At 51.6% G+C, this 22,671-nt stretch overlaps 1 protein-coding gene across 1 annotated transcript in view; it reads left to right on the forward strand.

The window, feature by feature from the left end:
- The window catches only part of WNK2 (WNK lysine deficient protein kinase 2), a 124,785-nt gene that overhangs the window by 97,664 nt on the left and 4,450 nt on the right, over positions 1-22,671 (forward strand). The window contains exons 21-27 of the mRNA XM_045563487.1: positions 1,445-1,533; positions 1,633-2,309; positions 5,216-5,430; positions 6,438-6,629; positions 7,393-7,491; positions 13,542-13,586; positions 15,021-15,244. Coding sequence (XP_045419443.1) covers positions 1,445-1,533; positions 1,633-2,309; positions 5,216-5,430; positions 6,438-6,629; positions 7,393-7,491; positions 13,542-13,586; positions 15,021-15,244 — 1,541 coding nt within the window. The remainder of the gene's footprint in view (positions 1-1,444; positions 1,534-1,632; positions 2,310-5,215; positions 5,431-6,437; positions 6,630-7,392; positions 7,492-13,541; positions 13,587-15,020; positions 15,245-22,671) is intronic.

The raw sequence follows: 22,671 nt of genomic DNA on the forward strand, positions 1-22,671 counted from the left end.
TGGAAACTCCTTTGCTTTGGTTTCATTTCATTACCTGAATGCCCGAGTCTCCTTCAGGGAGCTGGGCTGACCTTCTAAGGAGCGAGGTTCCTTCTCAGTCTGGAATTTTTGGAGGGCTCCAGCCAAGCCTCCTAAAAGAAACCTCAGTGTGGATCAGTGGCGGGTGGGGCCCCACAGTCCAGGCTGTGTTTATTTCTACATGCCCTACTTTAAGAGGGTATGGGACAGCTGGCACTGGGGTCAGAAGCCGAGCACACGAAGAACTGGTGATATTCAGGCTGGGGAAGATGAGGGGGAAGCGGGAGTGTCTGTGAAAGGGCAAAAACGAGAGGTTATGTTCGAGCACCTGTGCCTGGCCACGCGCTAGGCTGCCCTTGTCACTGCATCTGACTCTGACCTCATGCTGTGAGATGCATCCCATGGGCCCCTTTTGCAGATGAGGAAACTGAGCTTCAGTAACGGTGTGACTTGCACTCCCACTTCACACTCTTCCCAGAGTGCAGAACTCGTGGGGGAAGCTCTAAGGAGACAGATCCCAGTTTGGAAAAGGTGAACTTCTGTGGCAATCAGAGCTGTTTAGAAATAGAGGGATTGTAGTTTGTAGTGAGCCCCCTGTCCCTGAAGGTGTGCAAAGAAAGGTCAGATGATCCCCACTGCAGGGATGTGAGGAGGGAAGTTGATCACTGCCCACGGGTTGGGGATGCGTGACAGAGACTGGACCGAGTCTCCTCAGGAATGTGGGCTAACATTCCCTTGCAAGTTTCCTCTTGGGGTGTGCAAAGGAGACTTGTGTTTGTGCGTAGAGTGGCCCCTCAGCCTCCCCGGAGGCTCTGTTGGCTCCTGCTGCCTACACCAGTGGCATGTAGATGTGGCTCATGCCTTGCTTGCCCACAAGTTTCTTTTGCCATGTGGGGGTCTCGGCTGCAGGGGGGACCCCCTCACCAACTTGCTCAGCCTCTCATTGGCTCTTCATGGCACCCCTGGGAAAGAGGGTCAGAAATGTCTTTGTGGAAGGAGAGCGGAGACAGCTGCAGGTGCAGTGGACGTTCCCCAGACACCGTGGGAGCAGGGCTGCTTCCAGCCCTGTCCGTCTGCGCTGTGCAACTCTCTGCCGTCAGAAGACAGCGGGGCAAGACTGGGTTCTGGCCGTCAGGTGCACAGAGGGCCTGGCTGCACCTGGGTGTCCGGGTGCCTCTCCCCCTGCCGGGGCTTTGTAGGGTGTCTTCCATACAGTGACGTGCAGCGGATGCCACGGGGCTGGGACATCATGGTGTATTTTCAGTTTTCAAAACTTCCCTGAGCACACACAAGTGGCTCCTCCAAGTGCCAGCTCCCTTTTCCTGCCCAGCTGGCGGTGCTCCGTGGGATTTGGTTTTGTTTGCTTGGCGGGCGCCACCTCTCTTCCTCCTTCACCAGCCCAGTAACGTTTCTGATGCTCCTACAGCAGAGTTGTCTCCTAGCAGCACACTGGGCTTTGACAGAGACGGAGGGCAGGTGGCCTCAGACTCCTTCATGGCGCGCAGCGCCCCCCAGGTAAGGTTGACTTCTTTGACAAGGCCCCTGGCTGGCAGGTGGGGTTTGCCCTCTGCTGGTGTTCTCGTGGCATCTCTTCATTTCCGCTTGTTTCCCAAGGATGCGAGCCCTGCACTTACGGAACCCACGGCCATGGACAGCAGGGTCCCTGGGGAAAGCTCGGCAGAGCTCCTTCAGAGCCGCACGGGGACGATCACAGAGGGTGGTCAGGCCGGCCACCCCCAGACGTACGGCGCCCGGGCCTCAGGGTCCCCTTGGAAGCGGCCAGGGCAGCAGGATGGCAGCTCGCCAGCCAAGACCGTGGGCCGCTTCTCAGTGGTCAGCACGCAGGACGAGTGGACGCTGGCCTCCCCCCACAGCCTGAGGTACTCCGCCCCGCCCGACGTCTACCTGGACGAGGCGCCTTCCAGCCCGGACGTGAAGCTGGCGGTGCGGCGGGCGCAGACAGCATCCTCTATCGAGGTCGGCTTGGGCGAGCCCGTGTCCAGCGACTCCGGGGACGAGTGCCCTCAGGGGCGGCCTGCGGTGCAGAAGCAGGCGTCCCTGCCCAGCGGCGGGGGCGTGGCCAGCGACCTGGTGAAGAAGGCCACCGCCTTCCTGCACAGGCCCTCGCAGGCCGGCTCTCTGGGCCCGGAGACGCCTGGCAGGGCAGGCGTGAAGGTCCCCACCATCAGCGTGACCTCCTTCCACTCCCAGTCATCCTACATCAGCAGCGACAATGACTCGGAGTTCGAGGACGCCGACATAAAGAAGGAGCTGCAGAGTCTGCGGGAGAAGTAGGTCCTGCGGGGAGGGCCCTCCAGCGTGTGAGGGCAGCGATGGGGCAGGGCCAAAGTCCTGGCCAAGCAGCCACTTGCAGCGGCTGGCCAGGCAGAGATGAGGCCACCTTAGACCCACCCTGCTGCTCTGGGTGGAGAGCTCCTCGCCTAGAGCGTCTCCAGGCTGGGCCGGCCCCTGCCCGGCCATCTGCCTGGCGGCTCTGGGGGCCATGTTGCCCTTCCGGCTTCCTGCAGCCCACTCCTTCCTTCTGCCGCCCTTGGGGATGTCTCGGGCCATCACTGAGTTGTCACTGGGTCGTGTGCCTTCCTCACTGTGTCTATCTGCTTCTCCCTCTCTTTCTCCCTCCCTGTGTCTCTTCCCATTTCTCTCTCCTTCTCTCTCCCTCTCTTTCCTTCCCTGTTTCTCACTCTGTCCTTTTTTCTCCCCTCCATCTCTCTCCCACTCCTCTCCCTCTCCCCCTCACTCCCATATCTCTTTCTCCATCTCTGTCTCTCCCTCCCGTCCCATTTCTCTCTCCCTCTTTCCCTCCCTCTTTCTCACCCTCTGTCTCTCTCATCCAGCAAATATCTATTCTGTCCCCAGTATGGTCAGGGGGTGCTGTGAGGCACCTGCCACCCTGAGATGGCCTTCAGGGTGGGAGATAGAGCCCAGCAGTGAGGTCATTAAGCTGTGGCTGACACAGGACTTGCCAGCACTGAAAAGCAGAGAGAGAGCGGGGTGCTGTTTGAGGTCACAGAGCTGCACGGGCTGTGGGCCTCCTTTCTCTCCTGCCGCCCTCTCTGCGTGGCTTCTGCCCGGCTGGGTGGGGTGGTCAGAGCTGCCATTGAGGAGGTACTGAGTGTCCACTGGTCTGTGAAGAGCTGACGAGGGGTGAGCTGGAGCCGGCTGGGACAGGCAGGAGGGCAGGGCTGGTGGATGTGGTGCTGGTCTTGGAGGTACCTGCGGCCTCACGGCCCAGCAGAGCCTTTGTGGAGGCCAGTGGGTGGACGGGTCCCAAGGGGGACATGACCTGGAACCTCTCAGGACAGAAGGGCAAGAGATCCTGGGCATGGCCTCTCAGCGGGTGTGTTACCCTGGGAAGCCAGTGGTCAGCAGGCACAAAGGGGAGCTGAGATGTGGCCAGGCCACGGCCCACTGCCAGCCACCATGAGGGCAGCCTTGCAGAAGGGGCAGGAGAGTTTGGATGTGAGAACACTGGGGACAGAAGCTGCTGCAGGCTCTGAGGAGAGCCTGTATCCTGGGTGAGAGCAGATGGGGAGCCAGGGGTGTGGCCTGGATGTGGGGCAGGGCCTAGAGATGAGGGGCGGGACCTAAATGGCAGGTATGGTTGGGAGTCAGAAGTGGGCAGGGCCTAGGGAAAGGGGCGGGGCCTAGTAAGGGAAGGACAGAGGGAGGGGAAGGAGCCCAGAAGCACCCCAAAAGACAAAGGAGGTGATTCACAGAACCTAGGACAGGGGAAATAGACACCGAGAGGACCATGGAGCCCCCGTGGAAAGGGGTAGACCATTTCAAAGGGAGTAAGGGAAATTTTGAACCTCAACTGAGAATTGAGGGGACTTGGTGGCATCTGATAGGCAGTAGCCAGCGGTTCCCAAACCTTGCTTGCATTAACACCCCTGGACACCTCGTTAGAACGCAGGTGCCTGGGCTCCACCACGCGGTTTCTGGTGTGAGCATTGGGGTTTCTTAGGACTCTAGGAGCCCTGTCCTCTGCCCAGCCTGTGTGTGCAGACATCTGGGGCCCCTGGTTCTGCAGGGAGCAGCCCCAGGGCAGCTTGAGACAAATGGGGAGCCCCAGCACGGGAATCCCATTGCAGTCAGGGCAGCCAGCTGCAGCTGAGCCGTAGGGCTCGGGCCTCGGAGGGGCCTGAAGTCCTTCTGGATAAGACGCTGCCTCTGCCCACGCAACAGCCGTGGCGGGCAGTCAGCACTCTGCCTTGAAACCGTTCTCACTTTCAGAAGATAATCTGGTGCAGACAGTCCTTTGTTGTTCCTCTCTGGAGTTTATATGGAGAAAGCTGTTCAGGGTTTTATTTTTATTTATTTTAGTAGCTAAAGAAAGTCATTTTTTTTAAAGCAAATTTGGCAGTTATTGAAGATACAGGAGGTAAAATCAGAACTTGCTTCCTCATTTCCAACTGTGGCAACCATCTGTTTTCCTAGCCATAAGAGGAGGGCCTGGGGTGACAGGGAGGTGCCGCAGCCCCCAGCTGGGCAGCTGGGGCCCCGTGGGAGGCCTCAGGCCTGCGGAAGCTCAGCGCTCCCAGATGCAGCAGGGAGGCCCAGCAAGGAGCCATGGCTTCCTTTCCTCCGCTGTCCTGGAAACTGCCCTCGCCCATGACCAGTGATCCGCTCGCTGCATTTCACCTGCACGATGACATGTGACCTTGCACACTAGACCCAGTGGGCTGGCCGGAAATAAGCATCTGTGTGGTGTGCTCCTGCAGGTCTGGCCCCTCCTCCGAGCTGCCTCCCACGCTCCCTGTTGCCTTGAGGAAATAACGCATGTTTGCCTGGTGAACTGAGGCCGTCTCTCAGTGCCAGGCACCAGCTGATTTTCTGTCCACCTGTGTGAATGTTTAGGGTTTTTATTGCAAGTGTAAGCGTGGAGTCCCTGACCACTGAAACAACCATGAAAACAAATTGTGGATGTGGGAAAATTTGAAGTTCCTTAGGCTCACCCCTGTCATCGGGCATGTTAATACCTGAGGCCCCCAACGTGGTGCCCTCCTGGTTTCAATATAAACAGTTGCCATTTTAAAGCCCAGTGTGGCCCTTCTGAGTGACCTGGGCCAAGGCACAGATGTAGCTGCCCGCCCCACACCACCTGTTCTCACACGGCGGCGGTGTTGCAGCTCGCTGAGCGCGCTCACCTGCCCTGCTCCTCTCTCCCCTCCTCCAGGCACCTGAAGGAGATCTCAGAGCTTCAGAGCCAGCAGAAGCAGGAGATCGAGGCTCTGTACCGCCGGCTGGGCAAGCCGCTGCCCCCCAACGTGGGCTTCTTCCACACGGCGCCCCCTACCGGCCGCCGGAGAAAAACCAGCAAGAGCAAGCTGAAGGCGGGGAAGCTGCTGAACCCCCTGGTGCGGCAGCTCAAGGTCGTGGCCTCCAGCACAGGTCGGCCTCCAGGGGGAGGGCTGCGCTGGGGTCGGGGAATGGGATGGGAGCAGGGCCCAGGGATCCCCAAGCGAGCTTGGGAGGTGTGCTCAGTGCAGATGTGCCACCCTCAGACCTGGAAGGACACTTGGGGTTTTCTCCTTTCTGAGTCTCCTTTCACGGGAACAGGGACGTCAGTGCAGGCCGAGGTGCAGAGAGGCAGGGCCTGTGCTTGCCCCGGGGCCGCGAGGAGCCGGGCCTCACCCCTGAGTGAGGGGCGGGGGGTGCCAGGGAAGCTCGAGGTGGCTCCCCCCCACCTGCTCCTCCCTGAAGGGCGCTGCCTCAGAAGGGTGGCAACTGCTTCCTTCCAGCTGCATTTCTCAGGTGCTTGCCAGCCGAGCAGCTGCCTTTGGGGGTGAGAGTTAGAATGATGACAAACTCCTGGTCTTGTTCAAGGTGAGACCTGCTCACTGCCTTGGCACTGATCTGGCTCCAGGCAGCCAGGAGCCCATGCCTGTGCCTATCAGGCATTCTTGAGGCCCCCCGAGTGGCACTGCTGCGTGTACACAGCCTGAGAGCCCTGGTGCTCTGAGGTGGACACCCTGTGAGCCCAAGTGTCCAAGTATGCCAGGTGAGAAGCCACTATAAGCTACCTGTAAGCCAACCACCTGCAGGGCACACATCCACAGATCGCACAAATTATGTGAATTCAGTGCCAATTCTCATAGCTAAGAGGAGACTAATTAGGGCAAGACGTGCATAGGCCACCGCGAGCCTGGGTGTGTGGCTTTTGTCACCATGTTTGCACAGCACAAGTCCAGCACAGTGCTGGGGACTGGTGGAGACTGGGCGCTTTCTTTGATCTTCCCCAACACTCCCATATGGGAGATCAGGCCTCGTGCCCTTCGTCTGCAGGAGACTCAACTTCCCCAAGGTCACCCAGCAACCAGCAGGCAGAACAGACAGCCCGCATGGCCCCTGCCCGGCAGCGCCTCATCGTGCCTGTCACCTCTTCTCCCCCTGCCCAGGTCACTTGGCTGACTCCAGCAGAGGCCCTCCTGCTAAGGACCCTGCCCAAGCCAGTGTGGGGCCCGCTGCGGCCAGCACCGGCCCGAGCGGGAAGGCCGTGCAGACCCAGCAGCCCTGCTCCGTCCGGGCCTCCCTGTCTTCGGACATCTGCTCCGGCTTAGCCAGTGACGGAGGCGGAGCGCGTGGCCAAGGTGATTCCCAGCTTGCCTGTCTCCGAGCATGTGCTAGCCACACAGGGCCTCAGTGGTGTCCCCAGGAGCACGCCTGTATTGTGTAGAGGGGCACAAGCTGCAGCAAAGGCTGCCGAGTAGCTTCTTAAGAAAGGAAAAAAGATATAGTCTTTGGATGAAAAGAATGGAATTGCCCCAACCACCACCAATGCTATAAGCTCAGGGGGAGGCGATGCTCTGCTAGAGCAGACCTCAGGGAAGTGGTCAGGACGGGGAGGGGAGGGGACCTGGCGTCTAGCTGTGTGCTCGGTAGCACGTGTTCCTAGGCACTGGCTGCCCACCCCCACCCTGCCCCTCACAGCAGAGCCAGACGGTGCTAAACACCGGTCCTTCCAAAGTCCAGAGGGACGGCTGGGGGACAAGGGCACAGGTTTCGAGCTGGGAGTTGGCCCTGAGGAGGAAATGCTTTCTCGTCAATGCTGTCATGGACGGCAGCAGCTGCTTGATAAGGCGCTCTCCTGTCCTCACCATCTCTGTCCAGAGAAATCATGGTGACCACGAAGGCACCCTGCCCCACCCGCCCTCCTCCGGGCCGCTTCTCTTCCGCTCCTACACTCCACCTTCCCATTACGTGGCCAGTGGCTTTGGTGCTCTGGGCTGGGCTAGATGGAGCCGTGGATGTTAAGTGACGAGGCTGGTGTGGCTGTTGGTGTGGAGGAGGAATCGCAGCAACCTGTACTTGATGAGTGTCTCTTTGTTTTCTTCCCTCTATATTCATTTGCAGGCTGGACGGTTTACCACCCAACGTCTGAGAGAGTGACCTATAAGTCTAGTAGCAAACCTCGTGCTCGATTCCTCAGTGGACCCGTATCTGTGTCCATCTGTCTGTATTTGTTCTTTTGTATTTTATCACCTCCTGGCCCTTGGTTTCTCCCCACCCCACGCTCTCCCTGTCTTCATTACCTTTCATACATTTCATAGGATGCCTCCCCCACCCCATTGAAGTCACTTATTTAATATCAAAAGTGGAACCCTGCGAGCCGGTCCCTGAGAGTGGCTGCCGCCCCCGTCCTGGCCCCACACAGCGCGTGTGCATGCTCTTGGCTCATGCCTGGGCACCAAAAGCATGCGCAGCGGAGTGCCTGCGCTCCGCCTCGGGCACCTCCGCCCGGACGTACGGGGGCCCTTCGCATTTTCTCGTCACCTCATTTATTTAATTTTTTTATGTTGGATGTAGTTTGTTTTCTGTTGCAATTGTGGCAAATATACATGTCCGCTGTCCCCAGTTCCAGCGACAACAAAAAGACAACCCCAACCTTCTCCAGACGCATGGTGTGTGTCACACATGTCTGGACTGTGAAGACACGCATGTAGCCAGTCCATATGGTTCTAAAGGTCACTGGAGGGTGTGGCTTCTGTACCAGGGCCTAATCCCAACGCCCAGCACTGTGCATACCCCACCCGCTCCCTGCATGTGGCAATGCTGAGAGAGTGTGCTCCAGCTCGGCCCGAGCCCCTCCCCACTGCGAGGGGAGGTCTGGTCCCCTCTGTCATCTCTCTGCCCTGTCCAACCTGAAAGATGAGACTGACAGCCTCCCCTGCAGCTCTTCTGTGGAGCGTGCGTCTTTCCTGGCTGTCCCCTCCTCCTCTTCCATCCAGCTGGAGCACTTTACCTGGTATATTTTCCTGTGAGCTCATGTGACCGCAGGGATGAACTCAGTGACACAGTTCCTCGAATCTCCACTAAACCAAAACTCAGTTCCAGTCGCTCAGATACCCTGGAACAGGCTCTCAGTGCCCGGGAATTCCATTTCCAGGAAAGGCACACTTGCTCGGGGCCATCCGAAATTGTGCAGTTGGTTTTTTTAACCCTGAGAATGATTGGCAAATGAATCAAAAGCTGTAGAGCTTTTAAGTTTTTATCTTTTTAACAGGAAAATTAAGCTTTTTAACAATTAAGCTTTTAAACAATTGGATTGGATATGCTGGTTTGGGGCACTTGACTTTTTGCTTGTACAATAAAGATACATTGTGCTTGTTAGGAGCCAGAGGCCACGTCCACGGGAGGCGTCCATTGCCATCAGCCCACCCCCATCAGAGGTCCACGTGGGTCACCATTCTCCAGGCGGGCAGGTCGAGGACACAAGGGCCACGTAGAAATGCCGGGGACCTCCCAGGGGCTTCTCGGTCATTTAACAGCGTGCCTCGGCCAGTCACAGTGTTTTCCGGGCTGTCGGTTCTGCAGTCTGGCGGCTGGTTAGCGGCTGAGTCCGGGGAGGGATAGAAGAGCCCCCTCTGTGCGGCGCTGAAACCTTTTGCAGCAGCCTTGTCCTCCCCTGCTCGCCTGACACCTCACTTGCTGTTCCTCTCCTGGTTCATGCCTGTGTGGTCTGTCCTGGCACTGTCACCAGGGGTGAGGGGCCCTGGGAGGTTTGGCGTGGGTGGGTTGATTTCAGGTGTGGTCCAGGCTTCGTTTCTGCCTCGGTGCTGTGAGGCCCGTGGTCTTGCTTGTTCTCACAGCTGGGCCCGTCAGGCAAGCCCTGGCTGCCTCCTAGTCCTTTCAGGCCATAATGTGTCCCCCCAGGGCCTGCAGTTGCAGGTCAGGGAGAGCCTGGGTGGGCTCCTGCCCTGGGTGCCTCTCAAGGCCCGTTAGAGTCCGTTGTGGACCTCTGAGCTCCCCCTGCTGCTCTGCGGGAGCTGGGACTGCCCTCCCGTCATGTGGCTCTGGCCCGTGGGCTGTAGAGGTCGGGGCTTCTCTTTGAGCTGCCGCTTCGTTCATACATCTGCTGGTTCCTGGGTAAACCCACAAGAAAGCCCACAAGAGGAGGGGAAGTTTTTGCTCCCTAATTTCTAGAAGAGAAACAGCTCCAGGAAAACAAAGTGGGCATTAAACTTTGAAGTACAGAAAGAGCCCTGCCTCTGTGAAGCTCAGAGAAGATGAAACAGCCCCAGGCAGGCAGGTTGAAGCCAGGTCAGAGGGTGGGCTGGGGGCATGGGGTGCCCAGGTGGCCGTGCCTGGGCTAGGGCCAGCAAAGCAGCCGGCAGTTCCAGAGGCTGGGAGCTGACCCTGCGTGGAGGGACAGGGAGTAGGCTGAGGTCGGGAGCATCGGGTGGGCAGGCCCCCAGGGAGTGCAGACCTCCTGGTGGATCCCCACAAGGCGGGTTCTCAGTACAGACCTATAGATCTATGGGACCCCTTCTTGTGGTTGCACATGCTGGGGGGAGCTCAGGTGACCCTGTGCGTGCTGAAGGATGGTGGACTCTGAACCGGAGAGGAGGGGTCTTGGTGCAGACCCCGAGATGGCACCCTGGTGGTTCTGTTGATCAGAAGCTGTTTTCCTTTTGGATCCTCCCACCTGACCAGCAGGTGCTGACAGCCTTCTGGGTCTTTCTCTGTTCCTGCAGGAACCACGGGTCTCACGTTTTCCTCAGGTTGTTTGTTGGCTGCAGCACGTTCCACTCAGGGACCCTCAGGTGCCCCTGTGGGGCCCTTCTGGCCCTGCCCTCCCCTGCGGTGTTTTCATCCCTCCCTGGCGTGGGGAGAGTGAGTGCTCAGCAAGGCCCTCTACAGTGGGTGCGGGGAGGCTCCTGGGGCAGAGGGCACCCAGAGAGGAGGGCTCCCGCCCTGGGCAGCCCGGGTGGTCAGGCTGGGCGGTCAGTGCAGCTCTCCTCTGCGGCTGGCCGTGGAGCAGGCCCGTGTGCTTCGGGTCCCTGTGGGACCTGGGGTCTGCAGCTCAGGGTGAATGAAAACATCCCCAGATCACCCTGGGCAGAGCTGAGGCACATCCTCGGTTCCCAGTTGATGCTTTGTGGACAATATTTTTGGCCATTTTCTCAGCTGAAGAACATGGTTGCTCCATGTGTAGCTACCCAAAGGGGTTTTGGCCCTGATGCCCATTTTTTTCCTCTGCCGGAAAAGGGAGCAATGCTGACTGTGGAGTGAGGCCAGCCCCCTCCCCGAAGCCGTGCGTGGGGTGAGGCGAAGCCACCAGCCCAGCCTGTGAGGGGAGGTGGGCTGCCCCGGCCAGCGTCGTGCTGAGGTCGTAGCTCCTGCTGTGTCGTGGGGACTGGACAGTATGTGAGCGCTGAGGTGTAGAATGCAAATGTGGGGGCTGCTCAAGGGCTGACCCACTTTTTAAGCCATCTGTCCCCATCAGATGCCCTTGGCTTGACTCCCTCACGTTTGAGGCATCCTCCCTGTAGCCAGCCAGGGGTCTGGACAGTGGTGGGTGCTCTGGCTATGGAGAGGGTGGGACTGTCAACCCCAGAGCAGGTTGTTTTTGTGCCAGAGCGGACTGAGGGTGAAGCAAGGCAGGGACCTCACCTGGTGCCCTGAGAGGCAGGCGGCGAGCAGCTCGTGCCGAAGGGCTCTTCTAGACATCTGCATGAGAGCAGAGGATGCCACATCCAAGAATGGGCCCTACTTACGTCTTTGTGCTGCCACGTTTATATTGTGGGAAGAAAACACTGTATCTCCCAACAGCTGGGGCGAGGCCACCAAGCCCCACCCTCAGCACCCACCTGAGTAGTCCAGAGTCCTGCAACGAGGCTGGGGTGGGCCTGGTTTAAGCCATCAGCCTCCTGCAGGTTCCTTTGTTCCTTTGGGGTGGGGGGGGGATTGTCCTGACACAGAATGAGGGGCAGGACCTGGGCCAGGACAGAGGTGCTGTGGGGACATGGACTAAGGAGCCACTTAAGGATGAATGGGGCTGTCAGAGGGTGGCAAAGTGTCTGCCCCCAGCCAGGTAGTGACACTGCACAGTGTGTCCTTAATGTCAAGGGGCAGGCATCCATCAGTTTGCCCTGAGGGCCGGGAGCAGTCAGTGCTCTGCGCACCTGGGGCCTGAGTCTGGGAAGGCTGTGGAGGCCCCCACGGTGGTGTGATCCTGGCTCTGGGCATGTGTCTGGGTTCCCAGAGCAGGAGTCCGGCTCAGCTCTGATGGCAGGTCTGGGCTCCCTCTGGTGGTTCCCAGCCTGCCGCTGCCCTGTCTCAAGTTCTTCCCAAGATGACAACAGCCAGGAATTAGCCCCAAATGCAGAGTTTCAACCACACCAAGAGCTGCCAGGCAGGCACAGAGCAGCTTTTATAAAGCACCTACTGTAGCCAGGCGACCCAGCATGACCACTAGTCCCTGTGTCTTAGCTGTCCATATAGGACTGTTGCATCCCAGAAGGGGCTGCAACCCCACACGGAGCCTGATGGAGCAAATGGTGCTCACCCAGTCCGCTGCATGCTGGATCCAAGCCCAGGCCACAGTTGCAGACCTCAGGGGTCTTTCTTGTACTGTAGAAAGCAAACCAAACCTCCCCTGCACACTGCAGTGAGCTCCCAAGAGGACACCAGCTCTGTTCCTGGTAGGGTTTCATCTCAGAACATAGACCAGCAAGGGCACAGCCCTTCAGAGCTTCTCATCCAGGTGTATCCATCCTCCTGCCCAGCTCCTTTTTATTTGAACTTTAAAGACTCTGACTAGCCTGGGCAAGAGCGAGACCCCGTCTCTACTGAAAATGGAAAAATTAGCAGGCTGTGGTGGTGCGTACCTGTAGTCTCAGCTACTTGAGGCTGAGGTAGGAAGATTGCTTGAGCCCAAGAGTTTAAGGTTGCAGTGGGCTATGATGATGCTACTGCACTCTAGTTGGGGTGACAGAGTGAGATTCTTGTCTCAAAAACAAAACAAAAGACTCCAACAGTCCATCACCTCACTTTTCCCCACATTAGCCTCAGAGAACATACAGAATCGGCTAAAAATAATAAGTTCATTTGAGCTAGGTTTCCAAGTCCTGTACACACAGCTTGGGCCAAACTTGGGCCACAGAGCTGGGCCAAGGGTTTGCCTGCTGTCCCCCAAGGCAAGAGGTGCAAGCCCTTATAGAAAAGGAATGTGGACGTTGCCAGATTTTCCAAGTCCCTGGAGGCTGAAGCATCGCCTTTTAGGTCTTCTGGGCTCCCTTCTTGGAGAGCGTTTCCCTGCAGGGGAGGGCGCGTGCTCCTGGCGAGGGGGCCATGGGCTGGAGCGAGGACAGACCCTCCATGCTAGCGTGGCTTTGCCGAGTGACCTTGGGGAAGTCTGAGCCTGTTCTTGCCCATCCCAGCTCCTCCTGCCCAGCTCCCTGGAAGGCCACAGGATAAGCCAGTATGGCCACTGCCTGGGCTGGGCACTGACCAGCCGGCACATTACATTTAGTGCACACCAGACAGCCTCTGGTCACCGTGGGGCTGGTCCCCTTAGTGGTGGTCCAATAACAAGGAGGCTGGACTGTTCCAGATGGAGGCCTCACCCTGCCCCTTGTGGATGTGGACTGTTAAAGAAGAGGCAGCAATCAGTGTCCCAAAATGTCGGGGTCAGCCGTTAGCTAGAAACCCTCGTGTTCCCCTTTTCGACGCCTACCGCTGACCTCATCCAAGGCAACCATCTGGGATCCAGAATTGGCCTCAAACCTGCAAAACAATGTATCTTTCTGCACTTGGAAAACCTCCGATGGGCTTCAGTGGCCAAGCCAGGCTGCGCCCAGCTCCACTCCAGAGCTCTCGTGGCAACCGTCCATGGGTTTTCCTGCCTCAACCAGTGGGGCTCCCAACAGCCTGACGTTGGAAAGCCAGCCAGTATGCTTTGCTTTTTTTTTTCCCCCCTTTTTTTCTTTCTCTTTTTCTTTTCTTGGAATATGCTTCTAGAGACAAACACTGCTCCCTCAAGCTGGGGGGCTTGGCCCCGGCACCTCCGCCACCTGGGTGAAGCTCGTGTGAGCCTGCACACTAACTCTGGGGGGCTGCCCAGATACCCCAAGCCGGGTCGGCCCTCTTCTCTGAACCGCTGCCTTGTGTCTGCCCCTCCCTGCACACTGACGACTTTTGCTTAAAGTGTGGTAGCGTGTCCTGGTGTGTGCTGTTCTGCCTAACCCTGTGGTCTTGTGTCGTTTCTTTTTCCCTTGCAGGGTCTGCCCTGAAGCGTCTCTGCCTAGGCAAAGAACACAGCAGTAGTAATTATCCGGGTTTTTTCCCCTTTTGTCCTCTCTCATCGCATGGGCTTTATTGTGGCTAGTGCACATCAGGGTCCCCGCGGCTAAGCGGGCGTGGCCCCTCCATGCCCCTCTGTTGGGCACCGCTTCGCTTCTGCCTGGCGGGACAGCTGCCCTCAGCTCCCTTTTGTGTCTCCATGGCTCCTAGAGTTTGTGCAGTCTCGCCAGTTCACATCTAACAGGCTTGTCCTTCTCCAGAACATCCACAAATTACCAATCGTTAATTGGCTCCTTTTCCAAAACCGTAGGGATGAGTATTTCCTTGAAGTCCTAAAGATGAGTGCCTCCCACGAGGACAGATACCAGGACCGAGTGGGTATTAGTCTACCTGGGCCACTCACTTCTCTCTCTCTCTCATCTCTCTCGTTTTTAATTTTTTTTTCTTTTCTGGCTGAACTTTTCATGTAGGAATAGCTCCGTGTGTGTAAAATCTCATCACTAATTTTTAATTGTTTGTGTCTGTGCTTTTTCATTGCTATCCACTAAAGTCCACTACATTTCAGGACAGCTTGTTTGAAGAGTTGGTCGTTAGGTTATTTTTCCAAGGCAGAAAAATTTTAAATTGGCTTTTCAAAATTGTTAACCAGAAATTATGCGTGTAGGGGAGGAACATGGTTTAAAAAATTAAGAAATCCCATTTTGGTCATTTAAAAATGAATCTTTGAGTGCTCACCTCCCCAGAGGGGCTCCCTGCTCCCTCCTGCTTCCGCCCCGGCCCATGGCTAGGGCTGGTGGAGCCCATGTCAGGTGGCTCTAGGTATTTGTACCCTTTATTAATATCTTCCCCAAATGCTCTGGTAAGGAAAGGCACAATTTCTCTGTCTTGAGTTCCAAACAACCAAGCCATTAGGGTTCATGGGAATGCCAATATCGCAGCCTATGGCAAGCATTTTCCCATAAGCCAGGGGTTGCCAGCAAGCCAGCCGTAACTACTGTGTGCTAACCACCTCCCCCGCGTCCTCATGTCACAGCTGAGGATGCAGAGGCCAGAGAGAGCCTGAGGAATCCGACCCTAGGCCACAGGACACGTGTGTCTGGCCATGCTAAGAGTTTCCTGAGCTCTGGGAACAGTGGGCCAGAGTGGATGCTGTGGGCACAGAGGGATGCTCTGATGCCCACACGGGCAGCAGTGGGCACAGAGTGGATGCTGAGCAGAGGCTGCCAGCTGCCACAGGGTCCTGTCCCTTGGCCTGGCTTATGAGATAGTGACAGCCACCTGGCATAGTCTGGTTACCCACAGCCCATGGAAATCCCCCACCATGTCTAAAACAAGGCAGCTGGGCCCTTTAATCCAGACCACCTCTTGAAGCAAGGTGCTGCCTGGCTGAAGTGAGACCGCTGGGGGCATGGAGAGTATGTGGCATCACCAATCCTGGCCTGTATGTGACTCCCCAGGGTCCTCCACCAGCAGCCTGGCCCCAGGCCCTGAGCCAGGCCCCCAGCCCACCCTGCACGTCCAGGCGCAGGTGAACAACAGCAACAACAAGAAAGGCACCTTCACGGATGATCTGCACAAGCTGGTGGATGAGTGGACAAGCAAGACGGTGGGGGCCGCGCAGCTGAAGCCCACGCTGAACCAGCTGAAGCAGACGCAGAAGCTACACGACATGGAAGCTCAGGTGGGCTGGGCTGCCCCTGGTGAGGGCTGTGAGCACAGGGCAGGGCTCGGGTGCTGGCAGGGTTGGGTAGCTGTGGCCTGTGGTATTTACCAGCCTCCTGCATGACAGATGGGCATTGTGTTAAGCCCTTCGCTGTCATGATCTGAGTTCGTTCTCACCACAGCCCCAGGAATAAGGCTTTCCCACTTTATAGATTGGGAGGTACATGATTTGCCCATACCCTGTCGCTGGCAGGTGGAAGGGAAAGGACAGGGCCGGACTGTGACTCCAGAGCTCAGGCCTGGGCAGCCCTAGTCCTGCAGCTCAGAGCTGGCAGGGGCAGCCTTGCCTTGGCAGGTAGACCCATCTCCACCTGAGTTCTGTCTGTCCCCAGACTGGAGAATGGGGCAGGTGTGTACACCATTCATGAGTGATACCAGCCTTGGGCTTTAGCTCACACTCGCCCAAACCAACACAGGGCAGAAGGGGGATCTGCTCTCATAGGTTTTGGCACATAGCACGTTTTTATATCAGGATTAGTTGAAGGAGTATCTCCTCTTTTCCACCTTTCTGTAGGAGTTTGTGGATGATTGGTGCTATTTCTGTCTTAAACATTTAGTGAAGTTCATTGGTGAAGTCATCTGGGCTGGAGTACTATTATTTATTTATTTTTTTTAGTGTGGGAAACTTTCCTATGTGTCCTTTTACTTTGAAAAATTTCAAACACGGAAGAGTTGAAAATTCTGCAGTGAACACCCATATATACTACCTACACTCTAACTGACATTTTGCTGTATGTATCACACATCCCGTGAGGGTAAAGATTGTTATTATAGACTCAATTTCTTTTACAGTTTTCACACCATTTGGATTTTGTTTCTTCTTGTGACAATTGTATTAATTTCTGCTTTTCTAGCAATTGGTACCTCTCCTCTAAATATTCAAATTAATTTTCATAAAATTGTCCATAGTATTTTTTATTTTTATTGTTTGTAGGATTTACAGTGATGTCCTATTTTTCGTTCCTAATGCTGGTGGTTTCTGCTTCCTCTCTGTCTCTCTCCCTCCGTCCTCCCTTACTGTCTCCTTAGAGGTGTATGTTTTATTAGCCTTTTCAAAGAACACATTTTGTCTTTGATGATAGTCTTTATTGTATGTTTTATTAATTGCTTCCTTTTATTATTTCTTTCCTTCTGTCTTTGGGTGGATTTTGTTGTCCAAGAAAGTTTCTTAAGATGTGTGATTCATTGATTTCTAGCCTTTCTTTTATAATGTAGGCATCCAGTGCTATAAAATTTCGTCTAATGGTCTTAGCTGCATCACAAAAGTTTTGCTGTGTAGCATTTCTATTAACCTTCATTTCAGAATATTTTATAATTTCCATTGTGATTTGAAGTAAGTATAATTGTTAATTTTCTAAGGACCTTTTGATTGGTGTGTTGTAGTTTAGCTGCACTGTGATAAGAGAACAGACTTGGAGTGCTTTCCATTCTTGGAAATTTCCTAGGACTTGCTCGTGACCTGTGTTGTCAATCTTTGTTGCTGTTCCGAGGGTGCTGGAGCAAATCCGCTTCTTTCCCTCTTCACCTCCCTGCCCCCAAGGTCAAGCACCCTACTTCTTTTCTGAAGGCCGCAGAACCCTCCTGAGGTCACATCGCCGTCCTTCTGCCTCCCCATATCTGTTCTCTGTGGAACCCCGTTATTCTAGGATGAAGTCAAGAATCCCGAATGTGGCCCCAGGCCCCGCAGGGCTGCACCCTGAGGCGGGCAGGCTTGTCTCTGCTTTGCTGTCTGGGCTCCTGTCACATCGATCGGCATTCAGGATTAGTAAAGTGAATCCTATTATCCAGATGTTTTGGATTCTTATTAAGTATTTAGGGTTTTGGTTGTTTTTTTTTAACTATTCTTTTTATTATTGTTATATTTATATATATATATAAAACATAACATTTACCATGTAAACCATTTTTAAATGTACAGTTCAATGGCATTAAATACCTTCATGTTTTTTTGCTACCATCACCACCATCCATCACGGAACTTTCTCAGCATGCCAAACTGAAACTCTGTCTGCACTAAACACTAACGTGCCAGCCCCTCCCCATACCTCTGATTCCCCAGCCCCTGGCAACTCTGTTCTACTTTCTGTCTCTATGACGTTCTAGGTACTTCATAGAGTTGGAATCATACAGGATTTGTCCTTTTATGACTGGCTTATTTCATTTGATATGTTTTCAGGATACATCCATGTTGTAGTATGTGTCAGAACTTCATTCCTTTTTTTCCCCGAATTTTTTTTTGTTGTGGTAAAATACACATAAAATTTACCATCTTAACCATTTCAAGTGGTACTAAGTGCATTCAAAATATTATGCAAGCATGACCACTATCCATCTCCATAACTCTTTTCATCTTACAAAACTGAAACTCTGTCCCCATTCCCCTCCCCCAGTCCCCATTCTACTTTTTATCTCTATGAATTTGTCTATTCTAGGTACCTCATGAGTAGACTCATGGAATATTTGTCTTTTTCTGACTGGGTTATTCCACTTAATATAATGTTCTCAAGGATCAACCATGTTATAACATGAGAATTCCCTTTCTTTTTAAGGCTGAGTAATATTCCGTTGTATATATGTACCACATTTTGTCTGTCTGTTCATCTGTCAGTGGACACTTGGGTTGCTTCCAGTTTTAGCTGTTATTAATAATGCTGCTATGAACATGGATGTACAAATATCTCTTTAAGGCCCTGCTTTTAATCCTTTTAGATTAAAATTGCTGGATCGTATGGTAATTCTGTGTTTAATTGTTTGAGAGACCACCGTACGGTTTCAACAGCACCTATACCATTTGACATTCCCACCGAAAGTGCACAAGTGCTCCAATTTCTCCACATCTGTGCTGACACTTTGTTTTCTGGCTTTTTGATAGCAGCCATCCTGTCAGATATGAAGTGGTTTTGATCTTGTGGTTTTTGACTTATATAACCCTAATTATTAGTGATGTTGAACATCTTTTCATGTGCTTATTGGCTATTTGCATATCCTTACAGAAATGTTTATTCAAGTCTTTTGCCCATTTTTAAATTAGGTTGTTCATTTTTTTATTGTTGAGTTTTAGGAATTCTCTGGATATTAAGGCCTTATTAGACATATGCTTTGCAAATATTTTCTCCCATTCTGATAATTGCCTTTTTCTCTATTGAGAGTGCCTTTTAATGCACAAAAGTTTTTAAATTTATCTTTTTTCTTTTGTTGCCTATGCTTTTGGTGTCATATCCAAGGAATCATTGCCAAATTTAGTGCTATAAAGTTTTCCCCCTCTGTTTTCTTTTTTTTTTTTTTTTTTGAGACAGAGTGTCACTTTGTTGCCCTGGCTAGAGTGAGTGCTGTGGCGTCAGCCTAGCTCACAGCAACCTCAAACTCCTGGACTTAAGCGATCCTACTGCCTCAGCTTCCCGAGTAGCTGGGACTACAGGCATGCGCCACCATGCCCAGCTAATTTTTTCTATATATATTTTAGTTGGCCAGATAATATCTTTCTATTTTTAGTAGAGACGGGGTCTTGCTCTTGCTCAGGCTGGTCTCGAACTCCTGACCTTGAGCGATCCACCCGCCTTGGCCTCCCAGAGTGCTAGGATTACAGGCGTGAGCCACCGCGACTGGCCTTCCCCCTTTGTTTTCTTCTAAGAGTTTTATAGTTTTGGTTTTTACATTTAGATGTTTGGTCCATTTTGAGTTAATTTTTGGTTTAAGGTAAGGATCTGCCTTTATTTTTTATATGTGGGTGTCTAGTTTTCCTAGCAGAATTTGTTGACGTTGATGAGACAGTCTTTTCCCCGTTTAATGGTCTTGGTACCCTTGTCAAAAATTATTTCTCCATCTAGGTTAGAGTTTATTTCTGGGCTTTCTCTTGTTCTGTGGCACCCATGATGCATGTATTGGTCCACTTAATGGTGTACCACAGATCCCTTAGGCTCTGTACACTTCTCTTTATTCTTTTTCTGCTCCTTGTACTTGATAATTTCAATTGTAATATCTCAGGTTTGCTGATTCTTTATTTTAAGTGCTCAAATCTGCTTGTGAGCCCCTCTAGTGGATTTTTAAATTTCAGTTATTATACACTGTAGCTCTTATATTTCTATTTGGTCCCTTTTATAGTTTCTATCTATTGATATGTTCATTTTGTTCACACATTATTTTCCTGGTTTCTTTTAATTCTTTGTCTATGGTTTCCTTTAGCTCTTTGAGCACATTTAAGACAGTTGATTTGAAGTCTTTGTTTAGTAAGTCCAATGTCTCGGTTTCCTCAGGGATGGTTTCTGTTGATTAAATCTTTTCCTTTGAGTGGGTCTTACCTTCCTGTTTTATTTTCATCAGATTTTAGGTCACTAAATTTCTCTTTGTGTCCAAACTGGTATTAAACCTACTTACTGAGTTTTTAATTTTGATTATTATATGTTTCAGTTGAAGAATTTGTATTTTCCCCACATCTGCTGTATCCTTCTTTTTTATAGTTTCCAACTCTCTGCCAAAATTCTCAATCTTATATCTCCTTCACATAATATTTTATAGTTCCTGTTTTCCCTTTGACCTAGTTTTTCATTATATCACCTTGTCTTTTCTCGAGACTTTATTTTATATTGGGTGTAGGATGTTATATTTGAAAATTTATTTGCAAAAGGAATTTGAAGCCTAGTAGTAGGTTTCTCATTATTGTTTTAATTTGTCTTCAAGCACCTTCTCATATTCTTATCATCCCTCTTTTATACAGTTCCTGGTCAAGGATAGTGGCCATTAAAATGTTGATTTTGTTTATCTTTTTATCATTGATTTGTGGGAGTTCATTAAATATCTTTTGTCATATACGAGGGGACTTTACAAATGGAAAAATGGAATTAAAAGATAAAAATTAGAAATACAAACTTTATTTCTCAACATAAGCTACATCAAGTTCAAGACACTTTTGTAAGTGATGATACCAGCCATTTAGTCCATCCCTAAAGAATTGAGGGGTCTGTCCTGGGAACTGAAACTTGTCAATACAGTCTTTTTTTTTTATTTCAGCTCTTCATGGGGGTACAAAACCTCAGGTTACATACATTGTCCATGTCCCGCCCATCCCCCTGAGTCAGAGCCCCACGCGCGTCCACTCTCAAGACAGTGCACTTGGCATACACCATGCAGTCATACCTCCATCCCCTCCCCCCCCACCTCCCCGAGTTAGCACCTTCAAGCATGACCATTAATACAGTCTTTTTTACATTATTAACTGAAGCGAATTAGGGGCCCTTTGTAGATTTTTTTTTTAAATCAGGAACAAAAAGAAGTCAGAAGAAGCCAAATGAGTACTGTAAGGTGGATGCCTAATGATTTCCCGTTGAAACTCTTACAAAATTGCCCTTGTTTGATGAGAGAAATGAGCAAGAGCGTTGTTGTGGTGGAAAAGGAGTCTCTGGTGAAACTTTCCTGTATTATTAACTTTCTCAAATCATTCTCATAATAAACAGATTTTGTTGTCCTTTGGCCTTTCAGAAAGTCAAGAAGCAAAATGCCTTGAATACCCAAAAAATTGTTGCCATGACTTTTGCTCTTGACTGGTCCACTTTTGCTCTGACTGGACACTTCAACCTCCTGGGAGCCATTGCTTTGATTATGCTTTGTCTTCAAGATCATACTCAGAAAGACATGTTTTATGTCCCATTACAATTCTTCAAAGAAATACTTTGGGATCTTGATCCCACTTGTTTAAAATTTCCATTGAAATCTCTGCTCTTGGCCAGGCGTGGTGGCTCACGCCTGTAATCCTAGCACTCTGGGAGGCCGAGGCGGGTGGATCCCTTGAGGTCAGGAGTTCCAGACCAGCCTGAGCAAGAGTGAGACCCCGTCTCTACTAAAAATAGAAAGAAATTATCTGGCCAACTAAAATATATATAGAAAAAATTAGCCGGGCATGGTGGCGCATGCTTGTAGTCCCAGCTAGGGAGGCTGAGGCAGTAGGATCACTTAAGCCCAGGAGTTTGAGATTGCTGTGAGCTAGGCTGATGCCACGGCACTCACTCTAGCCAGGGCAACAAAGTGACACTCTGTCTCAAAAAAAAAAAAAAAGAAATCTCTGCTCTTGTCTGCTGCCAATCTGGGTGCAATGGTTTTTGGCAGCCATCGAGGGGAAAGTTTGCTTAACCTGAATTTTCCAGTCAGAATTGTGTACAGTGAACCAAGTTGAGATGTCTGGTGCTGGCTATTGTTTCTACTGTTAATCGTTGATCCTCCTCAATGAGGATGTAAACAGATTAACTTTTCCTCGCAAATTAACATGCATGGTCTGCCACTATGGGCTGCATCTTGGTCATCATCTTGTCCCTTCTTAAAACAAGCCATCCATTTGTAAACTTCTGATTTCTTTGGGGCATTGTCCCTGTCACCTTTTCATAATGCATCACTGATTTCACTATTCTTCCACCCGAACTTCACCACAAATTTGATGTTTTGTTCTTGCTCCAACTTCAGCAGAATTCCTGTTACGTTTCAAACTGATGTCTTATCCTTTTTAGTGCTTCAAACTAGATCCTGTTCAGACATATTATAACAAGTTAGTAGGAGTTTATTTTGGTGCAAAAAAATTTTGCAATCCATGCATAGTCTTTTCATTTTTTTTTCTATGATCCAAAGATAAATGCTTTGAATATTTTATTTATTTATTTATTTATTTATTTTATTTCAGCTTATTATGGGGGTACAAAAGTTTAGGTTATGTATATTGCCCATGCTCCCCCCACCGGAGTCAGAGCTTCAAGCGTGTCCATTTCCCAGACAGTGCTCATCGCACTCATTATGTAGGTATACACCCATCCCTCCCCACCCCACATCTGTCCAACACCCAGTGGTGTTATTCCCAAATGTGCACTTAGGTGATGATCAGGGAAACCAATTTGCTGGTGAGTACATGTGATGCTTATTTTTCCATTCTTGGGATACTTCACTTAGTAGAATGGGTTCCAACTCTTTCCAGGAGAACACAGGAGATTCTATATCACCGTTATTTCTTATGGCTGAGTAATACTCCATGGTATACATATACCACATTTTACTAATCCACTCATGTATTGATGGGCATTTGGGTTGTCAGAATGCACATTTTCCATGAACTTTTTGAAGTCTTCTCGTATACATATAATGGACATGTTCTACCAATTTGTGGCTTGTTTTCTTAATGGTAAAAGTGAAATGGGAGAAGTTTTAATTTTATTTTTCCTGAAAGCGTCATAGTTTTAGCTATTGGATTCAGTTCTGTGAGCCATCTCAAATTCACTTTTGTATGTAGTTTGATGTAGAGGCCAATCTGTCTTTTTTCCTATCTGGATTTCTGGTGGTTCCAGCACCTTCCTTTCCACATTGAATTGCATATTGGTCAAGTGACCACATATGTGTAGGTCCATTTCTGAA

This window comes from Lemur catta, chromosome 10 (genome assembly GCF_020740605.2).
Source record: "Lemur catta isolate mLemCat1 chromosome 10, mLemCat1.pri, whole genome shotgun sequence".
NCBI classification, from domain to species: domain Eukaryota; kingdom Metazoa; phylum Chordata; class Mammalia; order Primates; family Lemuridae; genus Lemur; species Lemur catta.